Here is a 22,950-nt window from a genome sequence, read left to right on the forward strand (position 1 = left end):
GTCGAAAAATAATTTGAGTTTGCTCGGTAAAAAACGTATGTAGAAACACTGAATTTTTACATTACTGGCAACATTGTAGTATCCAACAATCGTGTAAATCTGTTTTTATATCTTCTCATAGATGACGGTAATGATGTGATTGGTAATTTTTTCGATGTACAATTATTTAAAGTGATTAAACATTCTCAATCATTCGGTGATAAGATTAGATTAGGTTTGTCGTTTTTAAAACGGAAGTGCGTCATAAGAAGTGGAGGGACGTCATCCATCGTGATCATTATCTATCAACTGTCATTTGTTCAGATATATGTCATTTTCACAAACTGTAAACTGTTCTGTGTGTTGTCTATGATTATGTCTGCCATCTGTCAACAATCGTGTGTTGTGTTGTCTTTGATCGCAACTGTCGTTTCCTCCATTTATAGTGCGTGTGCTGGATGTCAAATTTATCATTTGTCATGTGTAAACTGTCGTTGTCTATGATCATATTGTGCCAAAACTATTTACTAAAAATTTAATGCAAAAAATTATGAACTTTATGAGCCATTTCGGAATGACGTTACAACCAGCCGCCATATTGACTTGGGGGACAAATATTGCGTTATTTATAAAATCTTGTTCACAAAAACAATATGGCCGACGTTTCAAATAATAACTTCGAAATGACCCATAATCAGCGTCATCTATCGTATCAGCTACAATAATTATTACAACGTTGCAAATAGTTTCGAAATAAAAATGATGTAGAATATAGTTGTTAGGAACACCCTGTATATTTATTGGGAAGTTTGTATATTTTTTAATTGATAAGAGATTCGTTGAAAATAATAGACAAGTGTTGACGTCATACACCGCCATTGTTAGGGATCACTTTACAAACAAAGTTTTAACTGTGTTGAGGATTGTATACATTTAGTGATTTATGATTTTTTTCGTATTTTTTTTAAATTTTGCAAAAAATAAACAAACTACTATTAATCAAACATTTTTTAAATAATTTTTAAAAAACACACACCACCTCACAAGCTTTGTTTGGAAAGTGAACTATAACAATATGGCAACCGTGATGTCTATTACATAAAATTTTAACCACGAACATATTACCCTGATTTCAATATTTGTAAATAATTGTTAGTGTTCAAGACGAATTTGTTTTTTATTTATTAAAATATTTAATGAAAAAACCTCGATAAGCTGTATTAAAAAAGCAAATTAAAATTCAAATGAAAATAATTTAGCAAAATTTTAATAAAAGGATTCTCGCGATTCATAATACCCCCGATCTTCTACGAGATTAAGCGAACGCGTTAGTGTACTCAGTCATCGACTACAATCATTTAATTTGACAACTAATTTAAAAATATCCGCGAGTGTACGTCAACAAATTCTCATCTCTACATATAGGAGGTATCTATAGTTGAAAGCTTACGTTATCGGTAGATGGCGCGCGGAATTTTTTATTTTATTATGCCTCTATTCGAGTTAGAGGTCGAGTTGTTTCGGTTATGGGTAACGAATAACGAGATTGTTGAATGGGTAACGGTTACAGGCACTCTACTGATACCTTGGTATGAATCAACGAAAATTAAAGGATTTTTGTTAATTTTTCATAACAAAAACTTCAGCTTCAGTAGAATCGTTTTTTTTTTATTTGATAAAATGTTTGACGTGAACGTTGCTAATATTTCAAATATTTTAAGCACTTCACCGGATACGAAAATAAATGAAATGATAATAAGTTTACCATAGAAAAATGGATAAATTTTTTAGTTTATGTAATTATTTCTATGTTAAACTCGATTAAAAAAAATTGAGGCACGCTTTTAGTTTTTTCTTAAATATATACATACTGTAAATAAAAATAAATCTTATATAATATAAAGTTCATATATATTATATTAAATAAAAAGGGACTAGGCATTTTATTATTATTTTTCTTCTTTTCTTTATGTGACATCAAGGGAATTAATTTTTTTGTGAGTGACGAAACATGTGATGTTTTTTTTTAAATAATATTCGGTTTGATGCCGCTGGATGTCAGAACTTTATTCAAGAAGTTAACAATGGCCGTCGCGGGTTGTTCGGGTTCTAATTCCGCAAATAGATGGCACTGGTTATCGGGATTGTTGACGTTTTGCTTCCTGGCGACGAATCCGAATATTCGACTGGAACAAACATTTTCTTGAAACCCATAAACGATAACACCGTAAATAAAAACATGAATTTAACAATAAAAAAGTCGAAACAACTTTTATATATTCAAATTTTCTTAAATCTTTAACGGGGGAAATTAGAAAAGTTTATTATTGATTTTTGTCTGTTATGAGTGGAATCGCAATGTTTGTTAATTTAACATAAAATTTTTAAATAATTTGTACATCCTTGAATCATTTACATCTACAGGAGTAATTATAAAAGTTTATTATTGATTTTTGTCTGTTACGAGGGGAATCGTAATGTTTGTTAATTCAAAATAAAATTTTGAAATAATTTGTACATCCTTGAATGATTCACATTTACGGGGGGGGGGGTTTAGGAAAGTTTATCAATGAAACTATAAATTTCGATGTAGGTAACGAATTCATGATCGATTTTCGTCTGTTACGAGGGAATGTTTGTTAATTTAACGTCAAATTTTGAAATATTTTGTATAACCTTGAATGATTCACATATTCTACGAGAGAAATTAAAATGTTTGTTGGCAAAATGAAAAAGTTCTCAACTCCCGGAAGGAGAGCAAAAAAATTGAAAACTACCATGAAATACGATTTTTGGGTAAATTTTCGAAAATATCTTTTTACCTTTACCCCGAAGACGATTTAGAATAAAAAAAATGAAAATATAAGAATTGGATTAATTTTTTTTTAATTTATAAATGACGTTGAGAAAAAAACAAATTTTCGAACCATCTATTAAAAATGACAAAAACGGATTTTAATCATTATTGTAGTCCAAAAGGTTATTTTTTGAGTTATGTAATAAATATAAAAAAAGTTTCAAATACAAGTTGTAGGGCATAAAATTTTAACCTTACTTCATCTAGACCACTTTTCCCCTAAAACACACCCTTTCATCCCTAAAACGATTTAGAATACAAAAAAGTGAAAAATCCAATCAAAAATATAAAAATGGAACTTTAAAATGTTTTTCAAATTATTTTTTTCAATTTTTTTTCATCTTTTTTTTTTAATGGCATTGATAAAATTTCACTCGATATTATATCAAAAATGATTATTTATTTCAATTTAATTAAAAAAAAATAAATTACTTACTTGGAACTTTTGGCAGCTCCCGTATCTTCGGAGTTAACCAACCACCTATGTTCGTCGGGATCTAATCCGCAATAAGACACCATATTAACGGGATAATGTTTCCTGAAGAACAATTTCCTTTTATTATCCGTCAAAGTAACCCCTTGGTCGCTAACTTTAAAATGCACCACCGCCGTTTCCGGAAGCGGATTCTTCTGGAACAACTGCATCACCGCTTTCTTAATAGCCTGAGGTCCTGTTAAGGATTCCATTTCGATTGTTGATAAATATAACACGTTACAAGCCGCTCCTTGAGTAAATAGGGATTGTTGTTGAACGCCATTTTGATCAGAATATCTAATCAATAACAAAAAAAAAACATTATTATATTATTATATTTTCACTACGTCTAAGTTGATTGGACTATTTGTATGTAGAAAATGAAGTAGTTCAGTCTAATTACTATTGAAGGTGTACGTAAGAGTAATGGACAATATTTTACCTTGAAAATATAACGACGGATGATATGTCGTTGTGTACGGCAATATGAAAAAATACGCGAAAATTGTCGAATTCAGCGTAAATATGTAAAACACAAAAGTCTAATTCCACTGGACTAATCTTCATTAGAAACTGTAGTAATTCAGTCGAAATATAATTAGGGTTGGAGGTAAGAGTCATAAATTCATTAAATAAATTACTTAGTAATGAAAGAAGATATCAAATACGTGTTTGTTATTTTCAATTTTTAAAAAATTCACCTTTTTCGAAATGAAATCATAATTTAGCTGGTTTCATGATTTAAATTAGAATTTTCGTCCGAAAAATAGCCATTGTCTGACATGTAAGTCTAATTTGAATGGACTAATCCTCTGTTGAAACTATAGTAGTCCAGTCGAATTACAATTAAAGTTGAATGTAAGAGCAGTGAACTTAATTATTAAATTACATAGTAATGAAAAAAGATATCGAATACGTGTTCGTCTGCTAATCTTTTAAGCATTCTTTATTAAAATTCGACTGGACTACTTCGGTTTCTACAGAATATTAGTCTAGTTAAATTAGACTTTAGTGTTTTACATATTTACGCCGAATTTGATGATATTCAAGTAAATTTGAAAGAAAGTGGAGAAAAATTGGACAAAATTCGCGTATTTTGTCAATAAACTCAAAAAAAACGTTTAGGGCAATTGATTATCATCATTAAAAAATATCTCGTCTACAAATCTTATATTCATCTTTTATTATATTCGACTGGACTACTTCAATTTCTGAATAAGATTAGTCCAGTCAAATTAGACCCCAGGTTTTTGTTTGAGCATCAATTCATTTCAAGTATTGTAAGTATAAACAGTGTGTTCGATTTGATTTTAAACAATTAGTTAATCGATTTTTACCTCAAGTCGTCTTGTGGTAGTACCAATCTACAAGGTAGCGCCATCTGTGTGATAGAATGTTGATATATTAAAGCGGATAACGAACTAAAAACCGGTTCGTTTTGACATCCTTTCAATCGTACACCTCTAGTCGTAGGTTCAATGAGAAAATGTCGAATTAAATCATCGGACGAAACGCTTTTGTTTTGTACGTTCGATGGAATAGTAGCCACTTTCAAAGCTAAACCGAACGCTCCTGGAAAGGAATTAGAATCTCTCACTAGGAACGTACCGGGTTGTTGATCACGTAGCATCAAAATAGCTGCAAATAATTAAAATAATATTCGATGGAAGAATATTTCCGATTAAAATCGTTATTAACCTTGTTCTCTCGTGATGGAAGGTTTGTACCAAAATTTCGAAGTATCTCTGACGAATTTAACGTTCGCCGCGGAAACTTCGTGAGTGGATTCGTTGTTAGATGTCGTGGAACTCCGTCTCGACGTCGTGCCGTAATATACGGTGGGGGAGGAGGAGCCGTTGTAAGTTGGACTTTTGGGGCTGTGTTGATAATCTTCTCTGAAACCTGAGGTGGGGGTCGCGGAAATACTGCGATTGGTTATTGTGTGGGAGTATTCGGTGTTTGTTATATCAGATGGGGAAGTCGGTCGGTCCTTTCTACAACAAAAATGTGATGTCCAATTTTCAAAAATGGGGTGTAGTGGGGGAAAAGGGGGTGAATGTTTGGAAGTGGGAGGCCATGTTTTATTCACTTCGGTTACTTTTTTTCGACTTAATCGAGATAATAAAGAATTTAAAGAAACGTAAATTTCGTGATTTGGTGATTAAAAATAGCAATTTTTTTATTGGAAAGTACATAGAAAAACCAAAAATTTGAGAAAAAGCAAATTAATATCATAATTTAACATTTTTTTAATTATTATACTTTTCGAAAAAGTCAAAATTTTCACCGTTTTTTCTTAATAGAGAATAAAAAAATTAACATTTTAAATAATTTTTTTTCCAATTTGAGTTAATACTTGGAGACATTTATAACAAAAAATATTCACCAAAATTTTAACACTTTTTGGTTGATGAAAAAAAAATAAATGAAATCTATCAACAAAAAAAATGTTTAAACATTCATTAAATCATCATGAAATTCACGCAACGTTACAATGACCTAATCTAACCTAAAAATTTTTCAATAATTCATAAAAATTGATCAAATATGATAATCAATTGTTTTTTTTTCAATTTATTTGGTTTTTTTTATATAATTTCCATAAAAACACATTTTTCGAAAAAATTCATAATATAGTTTTAGAAAACGGAATCATGATTTTATGATTTTTGGATTTTTTATAGTGGTTGTATTTTTGATTTTAAAACGAATTTTTATGGCCAAATCTGGACCCACTTGCAAATAATTACGAAAAAAGGTTTTTAATAAAAAAATTATCGAATTGTTGTGGAAATTTATGTGCTACGTGCAATTTGCATGCAAAAACAAATGTGCAATTATTTTGATCATCATCGTTATCATCATCATTTCTTTGTATATCTGTCAACTATTTGTCATTTTTTTTAATTATGTTGCTTTTTTGTCGATTTTTATGTATTCGATATTATATTTGTATTAATCTCATTCATTTTCTATCGGTTTAAAACAACTTCAATTTCGATTTCTATCAATTTCTTTATCTTCGAATATCGATTTCTGTTGATTTTTATCGCTTTCTGAAGGTTTATGTCGATTTTATTTCTGTCTATTGATTAGAGATTTTTTTAAATTTTTTTTTCATACTTTATTGTGGTTGTCCAGTTAATTTCCATCGCAGGAAAACAATTCAACGGGTTTGAACCCGCGTCGACTTAGTTATGTAGCAGAGCTGCATCCCACTACACCATCACGACCACATTGTTTTGTAGCAATTTTGTGAAAACTATGTTTGTTTTTCATTTTTTTTTTCATACGACGATGAAAAAATAATATTTTTCTACGGTTGTGAAAAGTGCTGTGAATTATGTAACAATTATAACGACAAGGACATGCTGTTTTGAGCGAAAAAATGAATAAATTGTTACTTTACCTTTCTGGAGAAAGGGACCACTTCACATTGTTTTTAAAAGTTGAAGATGGGTAACTCAATCTTCTATAAATATAATATTAAATGAAAACTTTTCGTATTTAATTAATAAATAATTGTGTCCACAACATTTCATAATTGATATAGAGTAATCATTCTATTCAAAATTTTCGACTTTATACTCTTTGTTACAAAAATAGTATATTATATTATAAGGATTAAAAGTGTATATTTTTTTACGAGCAATATTTGCAAGTGCGAGGCGGAGCGCAGCGCAGCCGAGTGAATGCAAAATTACGAGTAAAAATAGGCACTTTCAGTCCGTATGATATATACTATTTTTTCTCTAACCAAGTCAAAATTAAAATAAAGTTAGTTTTATTCAAAAATCCTTAATAATTTGGTAATAAATTTGAACACCTATTAATTATAACAGCGATAGCAAGTCGGTAGTCATGGATATCTGGTATTGTTGGTAAATATCGATTGTCAAGTAGACGTCAGTAGACGTACTAATGATATAATTTTTGTAGTAGTTTTTATGCTGCTTTCAAAATGAATCCCAAACACGATGAAAATATATAGTTGCCTAATTAGTTTGTTTACTAAGTTTGTAAGAGACAATGTGACAATTTTTTTCTTCAAATTTCAATTAGAGAGCTCAAGTGCAATTCTGCAAATGCTTTTAATTCTATGATTAAAAATGTTGCTAAGCAGCGAGCAAATTTTTGTATGGTAAGGGAATTGATGGCTTTTGCATCTGAAAATAGTACAAAAATGTCAACATTTTTTGATGGTTGGAGAAAAAAATTATTTTTTCTACGACCGTGCGTTTTAAACCCACTTTCCCACATGCATTTTAGTTTTGAAAGTGTCACTTTCCTGCACTAGTGCGGGAAAGTAAAATTATGCAAATTTTGACCTTATTAAATAGTTTTTTACTTCTGAGATTATAACTATTGTTACTACAGGTAAATATTTATTTACGAAATAGTCCATCAAATAAGATTTAAACCTTTTTTAGCTTTTTGTAACATTTTTAATTTTTTGAAAATATAAAATAAAAAAGATATTTTTTATATAACCTTGTACATTCTTCAAAGGAGTGTCACAAAACAACTATCAAACCACTCGGGTTTGACATCAGTTGCTATGACAATCCAGGCGTGTAACTGTTACTAAAACGTCAAAGTTGTTCAAAACGTCTTGGAAGTGACCGATATATAATGTATAATCTTCTAAATTAAACCACATTAAACCAAATAACTCCACTGGACCGGTAATTCTTACTAGTCTACGGAATACAACAAATTGTGTTTAGTATTTAGTAGTTTTTAGTTTTGTATATGTATATACGGTCGTAGAAAAAATAATAATGACCGCTTGGCCTAACTCCGTTCCGCGTCGTTCGGGACAACTGCAGTCGCGTGCGGGAAAGTATCACTTTCCGCACTTGTTAGGAAAATAACTATTTATGAACGTATATTACGAAATTTTCAATAATCGTCCTGAAACATAAATATTTTAAAGTTGTATTGTAAATAACTTCGAAATACCCCTGTATAAATTTTTTTTTAAATAAAATTATTTTCATAAGAATTTATGACATACCCTGTAAAAATTTTTAAGGAAATAAATCGATTTCAATCGTCTTATAAACATTCCAATTTAAATAAGTTTATTCCAGACACATTTTTTTTAAATAAATTACAAAATTTGGTACTCACCGTTGGGTGGTAGGACTTTTTGGTGGTAGTCGTTCGGAAGGTATGTCGAATTGTACGGTGGGAGTTGACGCGTTCGTGTACGGAGTTCTGGCGTGAACCGGAAATGCAGGAGTTTGCGGTCTAGGAGATGAATTGTGCGACGGACTGGAATCAGGTTCGGTTCCGATTTGCGATCTCCAAGATTGTATGGATTCTTCACGTTGATACTGAAAATTCGAATGAAATTTGTTTTTCGAAATGGAAAAACGTAAAAAGATCAAGCGGAAACAAGCACAAGACGAGAAGCTTTGTTGATAAAAATCGAAATTAGATTGAAACATCAAAATATTTTTCAATTTTCAATGAAAACGATTTATCAACAAATATTTTTTTTGTCAATTTATTCAAATTCACGCTACGAAACTTGGCAACGTTGTGATTTATTCCACGAGATGAACCTATATTGAGATTATAGTCCAGAGATATTTGTTAAAATTTTTGATCGTACAAAAATTTTTTGAGAAAGTTTATGTACTATAAGATGAGAAAAATAGTTGTCCAAAAACTTGTTTTTCATCACTATTTTTTTATAAATTGATTAAAAATTTGGAAATTTGTTTACTTTTTCGGAAATTATAAAATACATGAATAAACAAATAGGAATTATATGTTGTTGGTTTTGTCAAATTTTTAAAATTCAAATGGCGACAATTTTGACTTTTTGAAAATTTTATTGATATTGTTTTAAGAATTCCAAATCTTCTTCTGTCGCTTGCACTAAACCAAAATTTCCAAATTGTTAATATTCAAGAAATAACCGGTTTTTGAATAAACAAATTTACAACGACGCCATTTTAAATTTTCAAAATCTAAAAACCACAACTTTTCTTGTCTTCATATAATTTCAATTTGATTCTGTTATTTTTACCATATTTACAGCATAAATACACATTTCCAAATTTTTTTGTCAAACTTTGAAAAATCGAGCTAACAATTTTTTTTTGGAAAATTAAGTTTTATTATATTTTAGAGCATGAAATTTCCCATAATTTTTTGTACAAGAAAAAAATGGCGAAAAAAAACTTGGAACAAAATTCATTTTTTTACCTTATTCTCCTGGTTTATAATATTTGAAAGGAATCTCTCTATTTGAATAATATAACGCTACGTTGCCAAATTTAATATTTCGTCTTAATCAAGATGTATATTAAAATTCAATATTCAATTTTCCAAAGTTTAGGGTTGAAAAATTTTTTGAAAATATAAACTTATTATCCTAAAGGGCATCAACTTTCCTTCGACTTTATTCTCCTGGACTATAATATTTGACATAAACTTCTCGCTTCCTAATTCAGACAAAATATCTATCGCGATGTTGCCAAATTCATTGACATATCGTAATAAGAACGTAAAAAAAATAAATTTTCGACCTTAATCATCCGGACTGTAATATTTAAAAGGAATTTCTCGATTCGTAAATCAGACAAATAAATCTAATGCGATGTTGCCAAATTTATTGATACTTCGTAACAAAACCGTAAAAAACTGAAATATGAGTTCAATTTTCGACCTCAATCACCCGGACTATAATATTCGAAATTAATTTCTTGATTCGATAATCAGACTGATAAAGGTTTCACTACGTTGCCAAATTTATTAATATTTCGTGACGAGAACGGAAAAAAATTGGAATAGTAGTTCTATTTTCGACTTCAATCCTTCGGAAATAAAATTTGAAAGGAATTTCTTGATTCTATAACCAGACAAGTTCAAGTTTCGACCTTAATCACCCAGACCATAATATTCGAAAGGAATTTCTTGATTGGATAATCAGATAATAAATTAAAATTAAAGCGACTGCCAAGTTTATTATTATTTCATAACGAAAACGTGAACAATTGAAATAAAATTCGACGTTAATCTCCCGAACTATAATATCAGAATAATCGGTTGAATCAATTTAACGCTACGTTGCCAAATTTATCAATATTTCGTGATGAAAACGTAAAAATTTCAAATAAAGTACAAGTTTCGACCTTAATCCCGGACTATAATATTTAAAATGAATTTCTTAATTCCATAACCAGACAAATATATCTATTATTGCAACGTTGCCAAGTTTATTATTATTTCGTAACGAAAACGGAAACAATTGAAATATAATTCGACGTTAATCTCCCGAACTATAATATCAGAATAATCAATCGCTAATCAATTTAACGCTACGTTGCCAAATTTAAGTGATATTTCAACTAACTGAAATAAAATCACTTTCGATTATAATTTTTTTTTAGTTTATTACGATATGAAGATTTTTTTAGTACATGTGATAAGCGTAATAAACCAGTTAGTACCTGCCATGCCGATGCAATGTTATTAGGACTGTCGTTAGATTTGTCAGAACCGCTCGATAAGTTAGCAATCAAATCATTGAGCGCTTCAAGTCTATCACCATCCAAAGACGGTACGCCTCCCACTCTATCATCCGAAGATTGTCCGACGAACAATCCCCGATGATCGGCGGTGGACGACCTACCGCCGTCTCTAGGTATAGATAATCTATTTTCCGTTGATGGTGAATTATTGGTTGCTATTTCGATACCCACCGTGTGTTGTTGTTGTTGATTGTAGTTTTTGTATTGTTGTTTTTCGGCTAACGATAATAAACCATTGTCTAGTTGATCCGCGTTTCTCGACGAAGGGCGGATTATTTCACCCAGAGGGTTAACCGCCAGTATTTGCGCAGGGGTCTGTGTGCCGTTCTATAAATTTTAGGTTAGGTAAATATTAAACTACCGTGTAGGATTACCGATTAACCTTATTAAATATTTAACTAGATAATCGTAAAACTAATTGAATTAAGCTGGGTTTCTACGAGGTTTTGTAACAAATCGAGAAGCTAGGGGTTGTAAGCAGTAATTGGAGGATTGAGTCAATATTATATTCCCAATAAGACAGATGACAAATATTGTTCTTCTCCAATCTCACTGCCATACATGAAGCACGACACGGCTATGCGTTTTCTCGAGTAGGCAGTAGTCCAGTGAAAGCAGTCATGAATGACGAAGACTAAATGGTTAGATAAAATAGTTAATAGAAACTATGTAATAATATATTTCCCGCGCTTTCGAAGGAAGTTTAAATTTAATGACGACGTATCGAGATATTTCCCGCGCTTGCAAAGAAAAAAATTAATTAAAGCAGTACAACATTTCATGTGAAGGCTTTTCAAAATATTAATTTTTTTTGTTATCGCACTTTTTGCTACGTTTTATTGTAAAAAGACTGTAGTAAAGTAGAAAAAATTATTTTACAGTTTTGGTAGAAACCCAGCTTAAGTATTTAAATATAAAAAAATTAATTTTGTTATTTTTTTTAGTTTTAGTTTGCCAAAAAATGAGATTTTTTTAATTTGTTTTTTCCAAGTTCTATCCTGAATTTTTTTTTAATTGCCGTTAGATTGTGGTGATACATTATTCGTTCTGGCTAAGTGTACGAAATACGTAAAACATTTTTATTAATTTTCATTTTTTCGTCGTGTCTAAAAGTCCGAAGTACGTGAAAACATTTTTATTAATTTTCATTATTTCGATGTGACTATGAAGTACGTGATTTAAAAAAAAAATAAAACGGTACATACCTGCGTATACCTTTCGTGAGCTTTTTTCACGCTAACAAAAGGTCTTTCATTTTTCAAGGTAGTACTGTAAGTGGATTTCAAAGTACTGTAATTACTCGTCGAACCAGGGGTGGTACTGCCATTTTTCGACATTGTATTTATATGCAGAGGTATCGTGTAATCTTCGTCGTCATCAGCAAAAGCTGTCGTATCGCTAGTATAACCTATAAATCGTAAAAAATAACAAAGAAATAGCAACGGACTCACCACGTTATATGATCGCATTCAACACTCACCGTCGAGTCGGTGACTCGCCGTAGGACGCATATGCCTCGACTGTACGCTCCTTAATTCCGACAAAAGCCTAGTTTCGTGGGGTTGCCGTTCTTCCTTCAGGATAATTTCTCGACGTTCTTTGAGTTTTTGTTGTTGACGTTGCAACCATGTTAAATTCGTACCGTTGGTATATCTAAAAAATAGTGGAACGCAATTTTCAACGAGTGGAACGAAATTTTCAACGAGTGGAACGCAATTTTAAATGAGTGAAACGCAATTATAAACGAGTGGAACGCAATTTTTAGAGATACCCTAACGTTATTTTCATAAAATTGTATTTGATTTCCAACGAGTAGAACGAAATTTTCAACGAGTGGAACGCAATTTTAAATGAGTGAAACGCAATTATAAACGAGTGAAAGGCAATTTTTAGAGATACTATAACGTTATTTTCATAAAATTGTATTTGATTTCCAACGAGTAGTACGTAATTTTAAACGAGTGGAACGCAATTTTTATTGAGTGGAACGACGCATTTTTCAACGAGTGGAACGCAATTTTCATTAAGTGGAACGTTTTTTAATTTTCATGAAATTGTAACTAATTTTCAAAGAGTGAATGCATTTTTCAACGTTGGAACGCAATTTACATTGGATGGAATGCAATTTTCAACGAATGGAACACAATTTTCATTAAGTGGAACGTAATTTCAAAGAAATTGAAACCTATTTTCAACGAGTGGAACGCAATTTTCATTGAATGGAACGCAATTTTCCTGAAATTGCAACCAATAAATACTTAAACATTCAAATTCAAATGTGCAATATAAGAATTACACTTTGGGTAAGTTAGATATAATTTTCATTGTTTTGTATGTTTCACAAAATAATCACTTTGGGTTTTGAAAAAGTTCTAAAGAAAAGACCGAAGCTTCATTAAAATGTCTAAACAACCATTTTAACATTGTTTCAATCTACTTAAACCCAAGAAAAAACTCTATAAAAATATCCCATAAGTCGATTAAAATGAAAACCAAAAACTTGTTAGTAGAAATGACGATCGTCGTTTATCAGTGTAAACAAATAGAAGAATGTATTGGACAATATTATCTATAAAATAAAACCAAAGTTTTTGTCCAAAAATATCAACATACAAAATGCTAAAATCGTAAAACAATATGGAGTAACTTGCCCTGTCGTATGAAAACAACATGACGTTTCGCGTGACGTGACATAACACGATTGTCGTTCGCAGTCACGTGACTTTGTTTTGTGATTTGTTTATCGAATGTATTTACTAAAAATCTAAATAATCATTGATTTTTATGAATAATAGATTGTTTTTATTTCCTTCTCCGCGTCCCTTCATTTATAATTACAATCTATAAACAAAGAAATTCGTTGTTAATGGACGCAAGTCTAATACCACATTCCTGAAGGTATAAAGAGAGATAGAAAATACGGGTGGGTGGATCTATTCGATATGGCAATTTTCTAATAAGAATGGGTGTACGATCGTAATCGAATCTGAACGATTTTTATCGACTCTATTTGACCGAGAAATAATTGAGAATGTAAAAATTAAATTTTGTTATTTGATATTTGAGAGATTAATAAATATTTCAATATACTCGAAATTGTTTTTTTTTTCATTTTGTCCTCGAAATAATAAGAATAAACAACGTATAAATTTTAATGTTTCGACAAATATATTTAAAAGGAAAAATTCGTAGTTAAATTTATCCTTGACATTCCTGTTTACTGAACTATAAATATCTTTCGGAGTGGGCATAATGTAAGTACGTATGATTCAAATGAATATTTTTTATCGGATTATAAGGAAATTGCAATATTTGAAAGAATACTGCAACTCGCAAAAATTATTACGACAAATTTCAGTTAATTGAAAAATTTACTGAATATACGAGGGTTATTTATTGTGTTCGAAAAAAGTATGTATGAAAAATGTATTTGGTTTTGTTTAGAAGGCATCAAATTATTTCTCGATGAATAATCTCGTGTCATTTCAAAATTTGAATTCGGCATATACTGATTTAGAAAATAATTTTCGGAAAATATAAGCCAAATTAGAAGTACATGAAATTTTCTATTATAAAAATTTTAACCAACTTTAACGCCCTGTATCTCTTTAACGGAAGGTAGAAAAAACGTCAAAATTTGACAGTTTATTAAGGAATCATTACCGAATCTACTGATTTCGAAAATATATTTCAATTTTCATTAATTCGAAAAATATAGGTCAAATTAAAGGCACGTACAAAAACGTATCCAAAGAACATATCGAAAAGTATAACACGTATTACTAATTTTTTTGTGTGGTACCAAACCGTGTAGGGCAGTGTTATTTAAATAAAATCGTTTCTATCACAAAGAAATTAATCATCAACGAATGATAATTCCTTTAAAGGCCAGAATCCGCATTCCCTTCTCATAGATTTTCTAAGTCCGTATCGAGAAGAGAAACTTATTCGAAGCCGCCATATTTGGAAAAGAAATTCGATCTTTCCATCAAGTACCGTGAGAGTCGCATTTATTATAAACAAATTTGCATAAAAACAATTGAAATGTTGAATTAAATTCGAAATAAAAAAAAACAAAAAACTTACGTTTCGTGAAATTCTGGTGACTTGGTGTTGTTTCTAAAAGCTCCGGGCGGTGACAGACTTTCCGTATCCGAATAAGGACTTGTAACGACAGATTGTGAATGTTTATAAATCTTTTCAGGACTTCTCCTTATCGTCCCTTCGGTTAAACTCCTCTTCAAAGGATCATATCTCCTGACATCTTCTCTGTAATACTCCTCCCTAAAATCGCTTTTTATCGGTTGGAGGGTTGAATTCGTGTGGAAAATATTGTCGCTTTTCGGGTAATTATTTATTTTCGTACCGAATTCGGGGTAAACTTGCGCTTGGACTTTTCGTAGCGTTCCATCGTTACTCATGGAACTTTTATAAATGCTGTCACTTCCTGGTGAACTTTTATAAGTAATTTCACTTCCTGGTGAACTTTTATAAATATTTTCGTTACCTTTTCCGCTAACTTTACGCACTAACGAAGGGCTAGCGAGCCTTTTAGATTCGCTGATCATGTTGGCATTGATTCCGTAACTGCGGAAGAAAATTTTGATCTGATTGACCTTATCCAAATTGGGAGCAATCAAAATATTGTGGAAAACGTATTTTTTTAATATGTTATAAGTCAAGAAATTGTTTTTAAATCATTGCTAAAAGTTTTTGTCGATTTAAATTTAGTTAATACGGTCCTGTTTTTTGTTCACGTCAAAATTTGACAGTTTCTTCAGAATTTAATCCAGAATCTAGAGGGTTAGAAGATGAATGTCAAAGTTCTTTATTTTGACATATGTGAATCAAAATAGGGGAACATGTCATTTTTCAAAATTTGAACTTTGAAACTTTGTATCTCATTAATTAATCGTAGTAAAAACGTCAAAATTTGACAGTTTATTAAGGAATCATTACTGAATGTATCGATTTGGAGAAAATATTTCAATTTCCATTATTTAGGAAAATTTGAGACAAATTAGAGGTACAAGTTATTTTTGAAATTATGAATCATACCAAGAGTTTGGTTAAAATTTAGAACCCTGTATCTCATCAATAATTCGTAATGAAAACGTCAACATTCGATATTTTGTTCATAAAATCGTCCTGAATCTACTTATTTAAAAAATAAATCTCAATGATCATGATTTTGACAAATATGAGTCAAATTAAAGGAAGATGTTATTTTTCAAAATTTTCATTTTATCAAAAATTGACCCAAACTTTAACGCCCCTTATCTCGATAACCGAATGACGTAGAAACCTCAAAATTTGACAGTTTATTCATGAAATAAATTTCAATGATAATTATTTGGACAAATATTATACCAAATATTGTAACCAATTTTAACGTCCCGTATCTCGATAATCGCGTGGAGTGGAAACGTCAAAATTTGACAGTTTATTAAATAATAATTTCTGAATCTATTGATTTTGAAAATATATTTCAATTTTCATTATTTCGGGAAATATGAGCCAAGTTAAAGGTACGAGTCATTTATTAAATTATGAATCATACCAAAAGTTTTAACAAATTTTAACGCCCCGTATTTTATCAATGGAAGGTAATAAAAACCTCAAAATTTGACAGTTTATTTAGAAATTATTCCTGATTATACTGATTTAAAAAAAAAATTTCAATGATCAATATTTTCACAAATATGAATCAAATTTTCATTCTACCAAAAATTAAAACGAACTTGAACGCCCCGTATCTCGATAATTGAATGAAGTCAAAATTTGACAGTTTATTCATGAAATCGTCCTGATTCTACTGATTTGAAAAATAAATTACAATGATCATTATTTTCACAAATATGAGTCAAATTAGGGGAGCATGTCATTTTTGTAAATTTTCATACTACCAAAAATTTTTACCAAAAGTTTTAACAAACTTTAACGCTCCGTATCTCATTAATGGAAAGTAATAAAAACATCAAAATTTGACAGTTTATTTAGAAATTATTCCTGATTCTCCTGATTGAAATAAATAAATATCAATGATCATTATTTTCACAAATATGAGTCAAATTAGAGGAGCATATCATTTCATTCTATTATACCAAAAATTGTAACCAACTTTAATGTCCTGTATCTTGATAATTGCGTGCAGTAGAAACGTCAAAGTTTGTCAGTTTATTAAGGAATCGTTACTGAATCTATTGATTTTGAAAAAATATTTCGATTTTCATTATTTCGGAAAATGTCATTCAAGTTAGAGGAACATGTCATTTCTCGAAATTTTTATTTTACCAAAAATTGACCCAAATTTCAAAGCCCCATATCTCATTAATGGAAGGTAGTAAAAGCGTCAAAATTTGACAGTTTATTTAGGAATCATTATTGAATCTATTGATTTTAAAATAGATTTTATAAATTTATTATTTTGATAAATACGAACCGAATTAGAGGAACTTGTAATTATTTTTTTTTCAAAAATTCAACCAAATATTAAAACACAGAAATTATTTGATACTTCGATGATGATATGACAACATTTACGTCACTTACCTAAAGGGCTGGCTGGATTGGCGCGCGTGATAAGGGATGCTTTTCTCGTCTTCGTCGTCGATGAATCTAAATTCGTCTTCTCGACCGTTATTGGTCAAGCTCGGCGACGTTTTCAAGTCCGGAATCGACTGGACCGTCAGCATCATGTCGCTGAGAAGTTCGTCGAGTTCGCGATGTTGATCTTCGGGAGTGAGGGGGGAAGTTTGGGCGGTTGGTGGGGGACTACCAGAAGAGGCGGTGGTGTTGGCGTTTTGTGGATGATGTCCTGATACACATAAGAACCGATGAAAAATTAAGGTTAGGGTTAAGGTTATCCATATACCAAATGTACACGATTTTTGTTTACTTAGTTAAAATCGAAGTTAAATAAGTTTAAAAAAACAATAATAAAGAAATTTACAGGGGTAGTTGACGATATTTGTGTAAGGAGATATTACTTTTGCTATAATTAAAAAAAAAATATTTTTAACTGTATTAAAAATTATGAAAATTGTAAATATTTTTTTTTGACAAAACTAGTTATAAAAAATCATGATTTGGATATTTTTCCCGCATTTTTTATTATAAATTATTTTTTTTATGTGATAATTGAATATAAGGTATAATATAACAAACTAAACAAGAAATTAATCAGCGATTATTTTGAAAATATAATGACAAGAAATATTTTTATTTTTTTGTTTTTTAAAGGAAATATACTGTGATAAGAATAAATGTACGATGGCGAAAAAAATTATATTACTTTCGATTTTGACAAAGAAATTTTTCATATAATTTCAATACAATCAAAGGCGATGATTTTATTTTGAAAACAAAATTTCCAGCAAAAATTTAAATATTTTCCTTAAGTATAATAGAAACTACTTTTATAAAATGGATTTTTGCAACCGAAAATGTTGAAAAGACGCGAATTAATATTGAAAAACCAGAAAATATCGAAATAATTTTACTGGACCCACCGTGAAACCGGTCCTGTTCTAATGTCATCGAAACTAAATTTTGGCGGATGCCCCGAGTATTTCGTTTATTTTTGGCACTATTTTTTTGTTTTTTTTTATAAACCAGAGATTTTCAGAAGTCGAATAATCTATATTTGATATAAAAAACAAACGTCTACAAGTCGTAAATCAGAAAACACTTGGATATGGAATATTTCGTGACAGTATCAAGTGTATTTAAATAAAGTAGTTGTTTAGTGTGTAGATTTTAGTGAATAGTGCAAAGTGTTTATGAATAAATTACGTAAGGTACGTAAGTTTTTTTGTTGTCCGATTAATTTCATGTTTACTTTGTTATACCATAGTTAAAAACTTCGCGATAACGTTTTTTAACAAAAAAGAACTTGTGCGATATTTTTTTTTTGGGAATTTGCCAAATGATAATAATGGTTCTACATTGTGTTTATCTGAATCGAAAAGATGATCTCGCCTTGAAACTGGTTATATACTGAAAGTGTAGGCGTTCAAGATGAAATTACAAAAGTTTTGATGATGTAGTGGGCGATTTATTTAATCGAATGTATTCTATTGAATGGAAATATGAGATTTTCATCAATTACTTGATGCATTTCGATGTATTTTGGAAAGGTTTTAAATTTGACGATTTTAATGGCCCCAATAAAGGATTTGTTTCCTCTGCAAGGCTCGAGTTAGATTAGCTTCACAATATGACTATTATTTGATGATTATCGATGATTTTTTGGGAGAATTTGATGATTGTAATTATCCGAAACTATTTGTATAGAAATTTATTTTAAAATAATTAAATAATTGTAAAAAAAGTAAAGAAAATTGTAATTTTTCGTTAAATACTTTATTTCTTATTATTTTCTTTTTATCTGTGTTGGAAATAAATTTTCTCCGATAATTTAATATTCACGGCAATCTAGAAATTTTGATAATCCGAAATGTCTAGAACATGAATTTAGTCAATCAAATGAATTGTGAATTGTGAAGTGAATTGTAGTTGCAAAAATTAGTTAAGTGAATAGTGAAACGTGAAAGTTCGTGTACGAATAAATTGCTTGTGTGGAAATTAACCTTTTTGTAATGAAAAATCGTTTAAATGAATAAGAAAAACAATAAAATAATTTCAAAATTGAAAATTTAATCTCGATAATTGTAAAAAAGAAGTAAAGAAAATCGTAATTTTTCGTTAAATACTTTAGTTTTTATTATTTTCTTTTTTTGTGTGTTGGAATTGATTGTTCAACGAAAAAGAAAATTTCACAGATAATTTAATATTCACGGCAATCTAGAAATTTTGATAATCCGAAAGATCTAGAATGTGATTTTAATATATAAAGCGAAAATCGTAAGTTAGTCATACAAATGACATAGTACAGTTGAATAAATTAGTTAAGTGAATAATGAAACGTGAAAGTTCGTGTATGAATAAACTACGTGTGTAAAAATTAACCTTTTTGTGATTTAAAGTCGTTTAAATGTAATGAAAATTGTAATTTTTTCGTTAAATACTTTATTATCTTCTTTTCTGTCTGTGTAGAAATCGTTCGTGCGTGTGTGTATTAATAAAATGTCGTGAGGATTGGTATTAAGCTAGATTTGTTAGCTTAATGCAAGTTAACGACCTTTTATCGCTAAAATAAATAATTTAGAAACAAGGATACTTTTCAGTCGAATTTAACGCGATAAAAAAAATAAGATTTTAAAAAATGAATAAATTTGATATAATTTCCTTTTTGTCGCCAATAAATTCCTGGGTTGATACAAACCAATTTCAACCCCATTCAATCTCATTTATAACAACAATTCAAAATTATTGAATATAAATAGAAAAAATTTGAATTTCCGTAAGAAATTGACGACATATTATAAGTACAAGGTATATCGAAAGAAAAATCATTTTTATATGAGAAATTTTGTAAATTCAATGTAATCGTCTCAATAATTAGAAAAAAAATTTAATTCAGATCAAAATTTTTCCATTTTTCAATATTATAACGCACTTTTTAGAGCTATGCCCGCCCTGTCCGTTTTGTACTCCTCAAAAGGAAAGCTGGAAGTCCAGTATCGAGTTAATCACGATTTTAAACCAAATAAAAATGAAAATTTTGTAAATTCAAAGTAAGCGTCCCGATAATTATAAAAAAATATTATTTCAGTTCAAAATGTTTCCATTTTTCAATATTATAACGCACTTTTTATAGCTATGCCGGCCCTGTCCGTTTTGAATTCTCAAAGGGAAAAGCGGGAGTCCCAATATCGAATGAGTCCAATACTGAGTGATTCACGAGACTCTCGCATTATGACTTTAAAATATTTTAGACAGGTCTGTATTCAAAACTTCTCTGCCCATATTTCAATTTAATTTGTACTAAATTAAACGTCAGCGTGAGTGTTTTTACCATTGGATCGTTGAAAATCAATTCAAACTCTCGTAATAGATCAGAAAACAATTTTTACGTTAAAAAATTTCATAACTATATTAAATTAAACATAATGTCAAACCCTGTATAATTATTACGTCCAATTTTTACAAGGCCAGTCTCAAGGTTATAATACGCATTTGGCGGATCGAGTTCAATTTTTTTTCGTAGATAATTACGTGACTAACCATTTTTGGAAACCCGGTTTCGAAATTTGTATTTTTTTATTTGTTCTATATACAGAATACATCATTATATATATAAGGTGGCCCAATAAACGATATATTTCGATGATACGAAATTTTTGTTTAATAATAATTCGTATTAATATTGATGAAATTACCTGCTGAAGAAATGCCACTGTCCATCGACACTGTCAATGGACTAGAAACAGCGCCCGGAGATAATTCCGTTTTTTTTGCAATCGTGGCGTATATACTTCCGTCTAGTGGTCCAAAAGTATGGTTAACGTCGTCTGAAACAATTCGCAACAATTGTTTTCCATCAAACAACTAACCAAACAACGATTTTATCATGAATTATAATTAATCGAAAAATGAAACTCATCGAGTTTTTTAAACCTAATTTGGCCCAAAACTGATTTATTTTACAAACAAATAGGGCGAAATTTATAAAATCGAACTATTTCCATATAATTATAGAGCGGAAAACTGTATATTTATCAATCGGACTTGAACCCGCGACCATTCGACCGCAAAACAAGCCAAACGTTATTAATAATTTTTTCCTTCGATTATGACGATCGAGAATTCGTTAAAAAAATGAAAAAAATTAAATTCTCATTTTACAAGGGGATGAAGGGAAAAAAAAGTCGACGAATTTCTTTTTTATCTCATTTTTTGTCGTATATTAAAAATAATTTAAAAAATCGATAAAAAGATATTGTACAAGCATGGATGCCTTTTAGTAACAGATTTAACGTTGGGGTGCTTTGCCATAGGGGGTGGTATTTCAAATTCCAAAATATTTATTCAATGTTTTTAGAAAATAATCCACTTTTTTTCATTTTATTTGTCTATAGAATCATTAACTTTAATAGAATATAATTATTTTACTTTAAAGTCATTTATAAATCAGTATACAGGGTGTCGTAATATAATGAAATGAAACCACATATAGAGGCTAATAGTAAAGAAAATTAAATCATTTAATGAAAAAATAAATATTTTTTTCAACAAGAACGATTTTTTTGAAACTAATGCTTTTTATTAAAATAAAAAACATTAAATTACTCCCACCTCAACTTCTCAAATTTTTTTCTATTTTTTTTTTAATTTTATAGAACCAATAAAAAAAGTAAACGAGTTTACTTAAAATAACTCTTCTTGTTCAGTTAACATTTTTTCTACGCGAGATATTGTTTTTTTTTTGGTCATCCCGTATATTATTCAGACTAACGAAATAAACAATTTAATAACCCCTGAATATAAGATAACAAAAACATTTACATAATAACCTTGCTTGATGTATACTATCATTAAATAAATTTATTCGCCTTCTTTAACAAAACAAAATTAGAATGTCTCCAATAAAAAATTTATATAACATTTCATTATTTATTTGTGCTTTGGCAACGTAGCATCATAAACGACTTTCACTTTTTAATACCGAAATTAATTTAAAATCACTGTTTTTATATAGAATTACATCTAATATTTAATATTATTCCTTATTAGATACAATATTTCATTGTTATTTCACAATATAATTTCAATTAAATTTTAATATTCTGAAATTCATAGATTTCGAAACACTATATAAAGATATATAAATCATCATGTAATTTCAAGACTTTAAACAAGACGTGACAACGTTGTTTCGTTACGTAGAGTGTTAGCATCATAATCTTATTATTATTATTACGAGAGAGAGAAAGAGAGATGGATGTCGTAGAGTATGTATACTAAAAATTCGTTTCCGTTTTTTGTATATAAAAAATCTACTAATTAATATTATTTTTTCAAAACCAACGAATAAATACTAATTAATTTCGATATATGTGAAATAATTAAATCTTGACAACGTCGTAACCGATTCTATCAATCAGACATCGATTGTATTAGATCGAAATAGCTTCTACGAGAATTTAAAAATTTAACGATGCGCCCGTTGCCAAGTTTAATTCTATTTA

The 22,950-nt window shown here is 29.6% G+C and overlaps 1 protein-coding gene across 33 annotated transcripts in view; it reads right to left on the reverse strand.

Annotated features, from left to right (window-relative positions):
- Positions 1-1,148: 1,148 nt before the first annotated feature.
- The window catches only part of LOC130891374 (tensin-1), a 115,464-nt gene continuing 93,662 nt past the window's right edge, over positions 1,149-22,950 (reverse strand). For 13 of the 33 annotated variants that reach the window (XM_057796045.1, XM_057796036.1, XM_057796035.1 and 10 more), the window contains 12 exons: positions 21,142-21,273; positions 17,411-17,675; positions 14,945-15,445; positions 12,339-12,511; positions 12,064-12,266; positions 10,778-11,185; positions 8,445-8,650; positions 6,721-6,783; positions 5,010-5,305; positions 4,649-4,949; positions 3,273-3,608; positions 1,149-2,165 (listed from right to left, as the gene is read on the reverse strand). In XM_057796045.1, the coding sequence (XP_057652028.1) occupies positions 2,006-2,165; positions 3,273-3,608; positions 4,649-4,949; positions 5,010-5,305; positions 6,721-6,783; positions 8,445-8,650; positions 10,778-11,185; positions 12,064-12,266; positions 12,339-12,511; positions 14,945-15,445; positions 17,411-17,675; positions 21,142-21,273 (3,044 nt within the window). In that variant the 3' untranslated portion in view covers positions 1,149-2,005. The remainder of the gene's footprint in view (positions 2,166-3,272; positions 3,609-4,648; positions 4,950-5,009; positions 5,306-6,720; positions 6,784-8,444; positions 8,651-10,777; positions 11,186-12,063; positions 12,267-12,338; positions 12,512-14,944; positions 15,446-17,410; positions 17,676-21,141; positions 21,274-22,950) is intronic. The other 20 variants (XM_057796056.1, XM_057796043.1, XM_057796047.1 and 17 more) reach the window with 5 other exon arrangements.

The sequence above is a fragment of the Diorhabda carinulata genome, chromosome 3 (assembly GCF_026250575.1).
Source record: "Diorhabda carinulata isolate Delta chromosome 3, icDioCari1.1, whole genome shotgun sequence".
Taxonomy (NCBI): Eukaryota; Metazoa; Arthropoda; class Insecta; order Coleoptera; family Chrysomelidae; genus Diorhabda; species Diorhabda carinulata.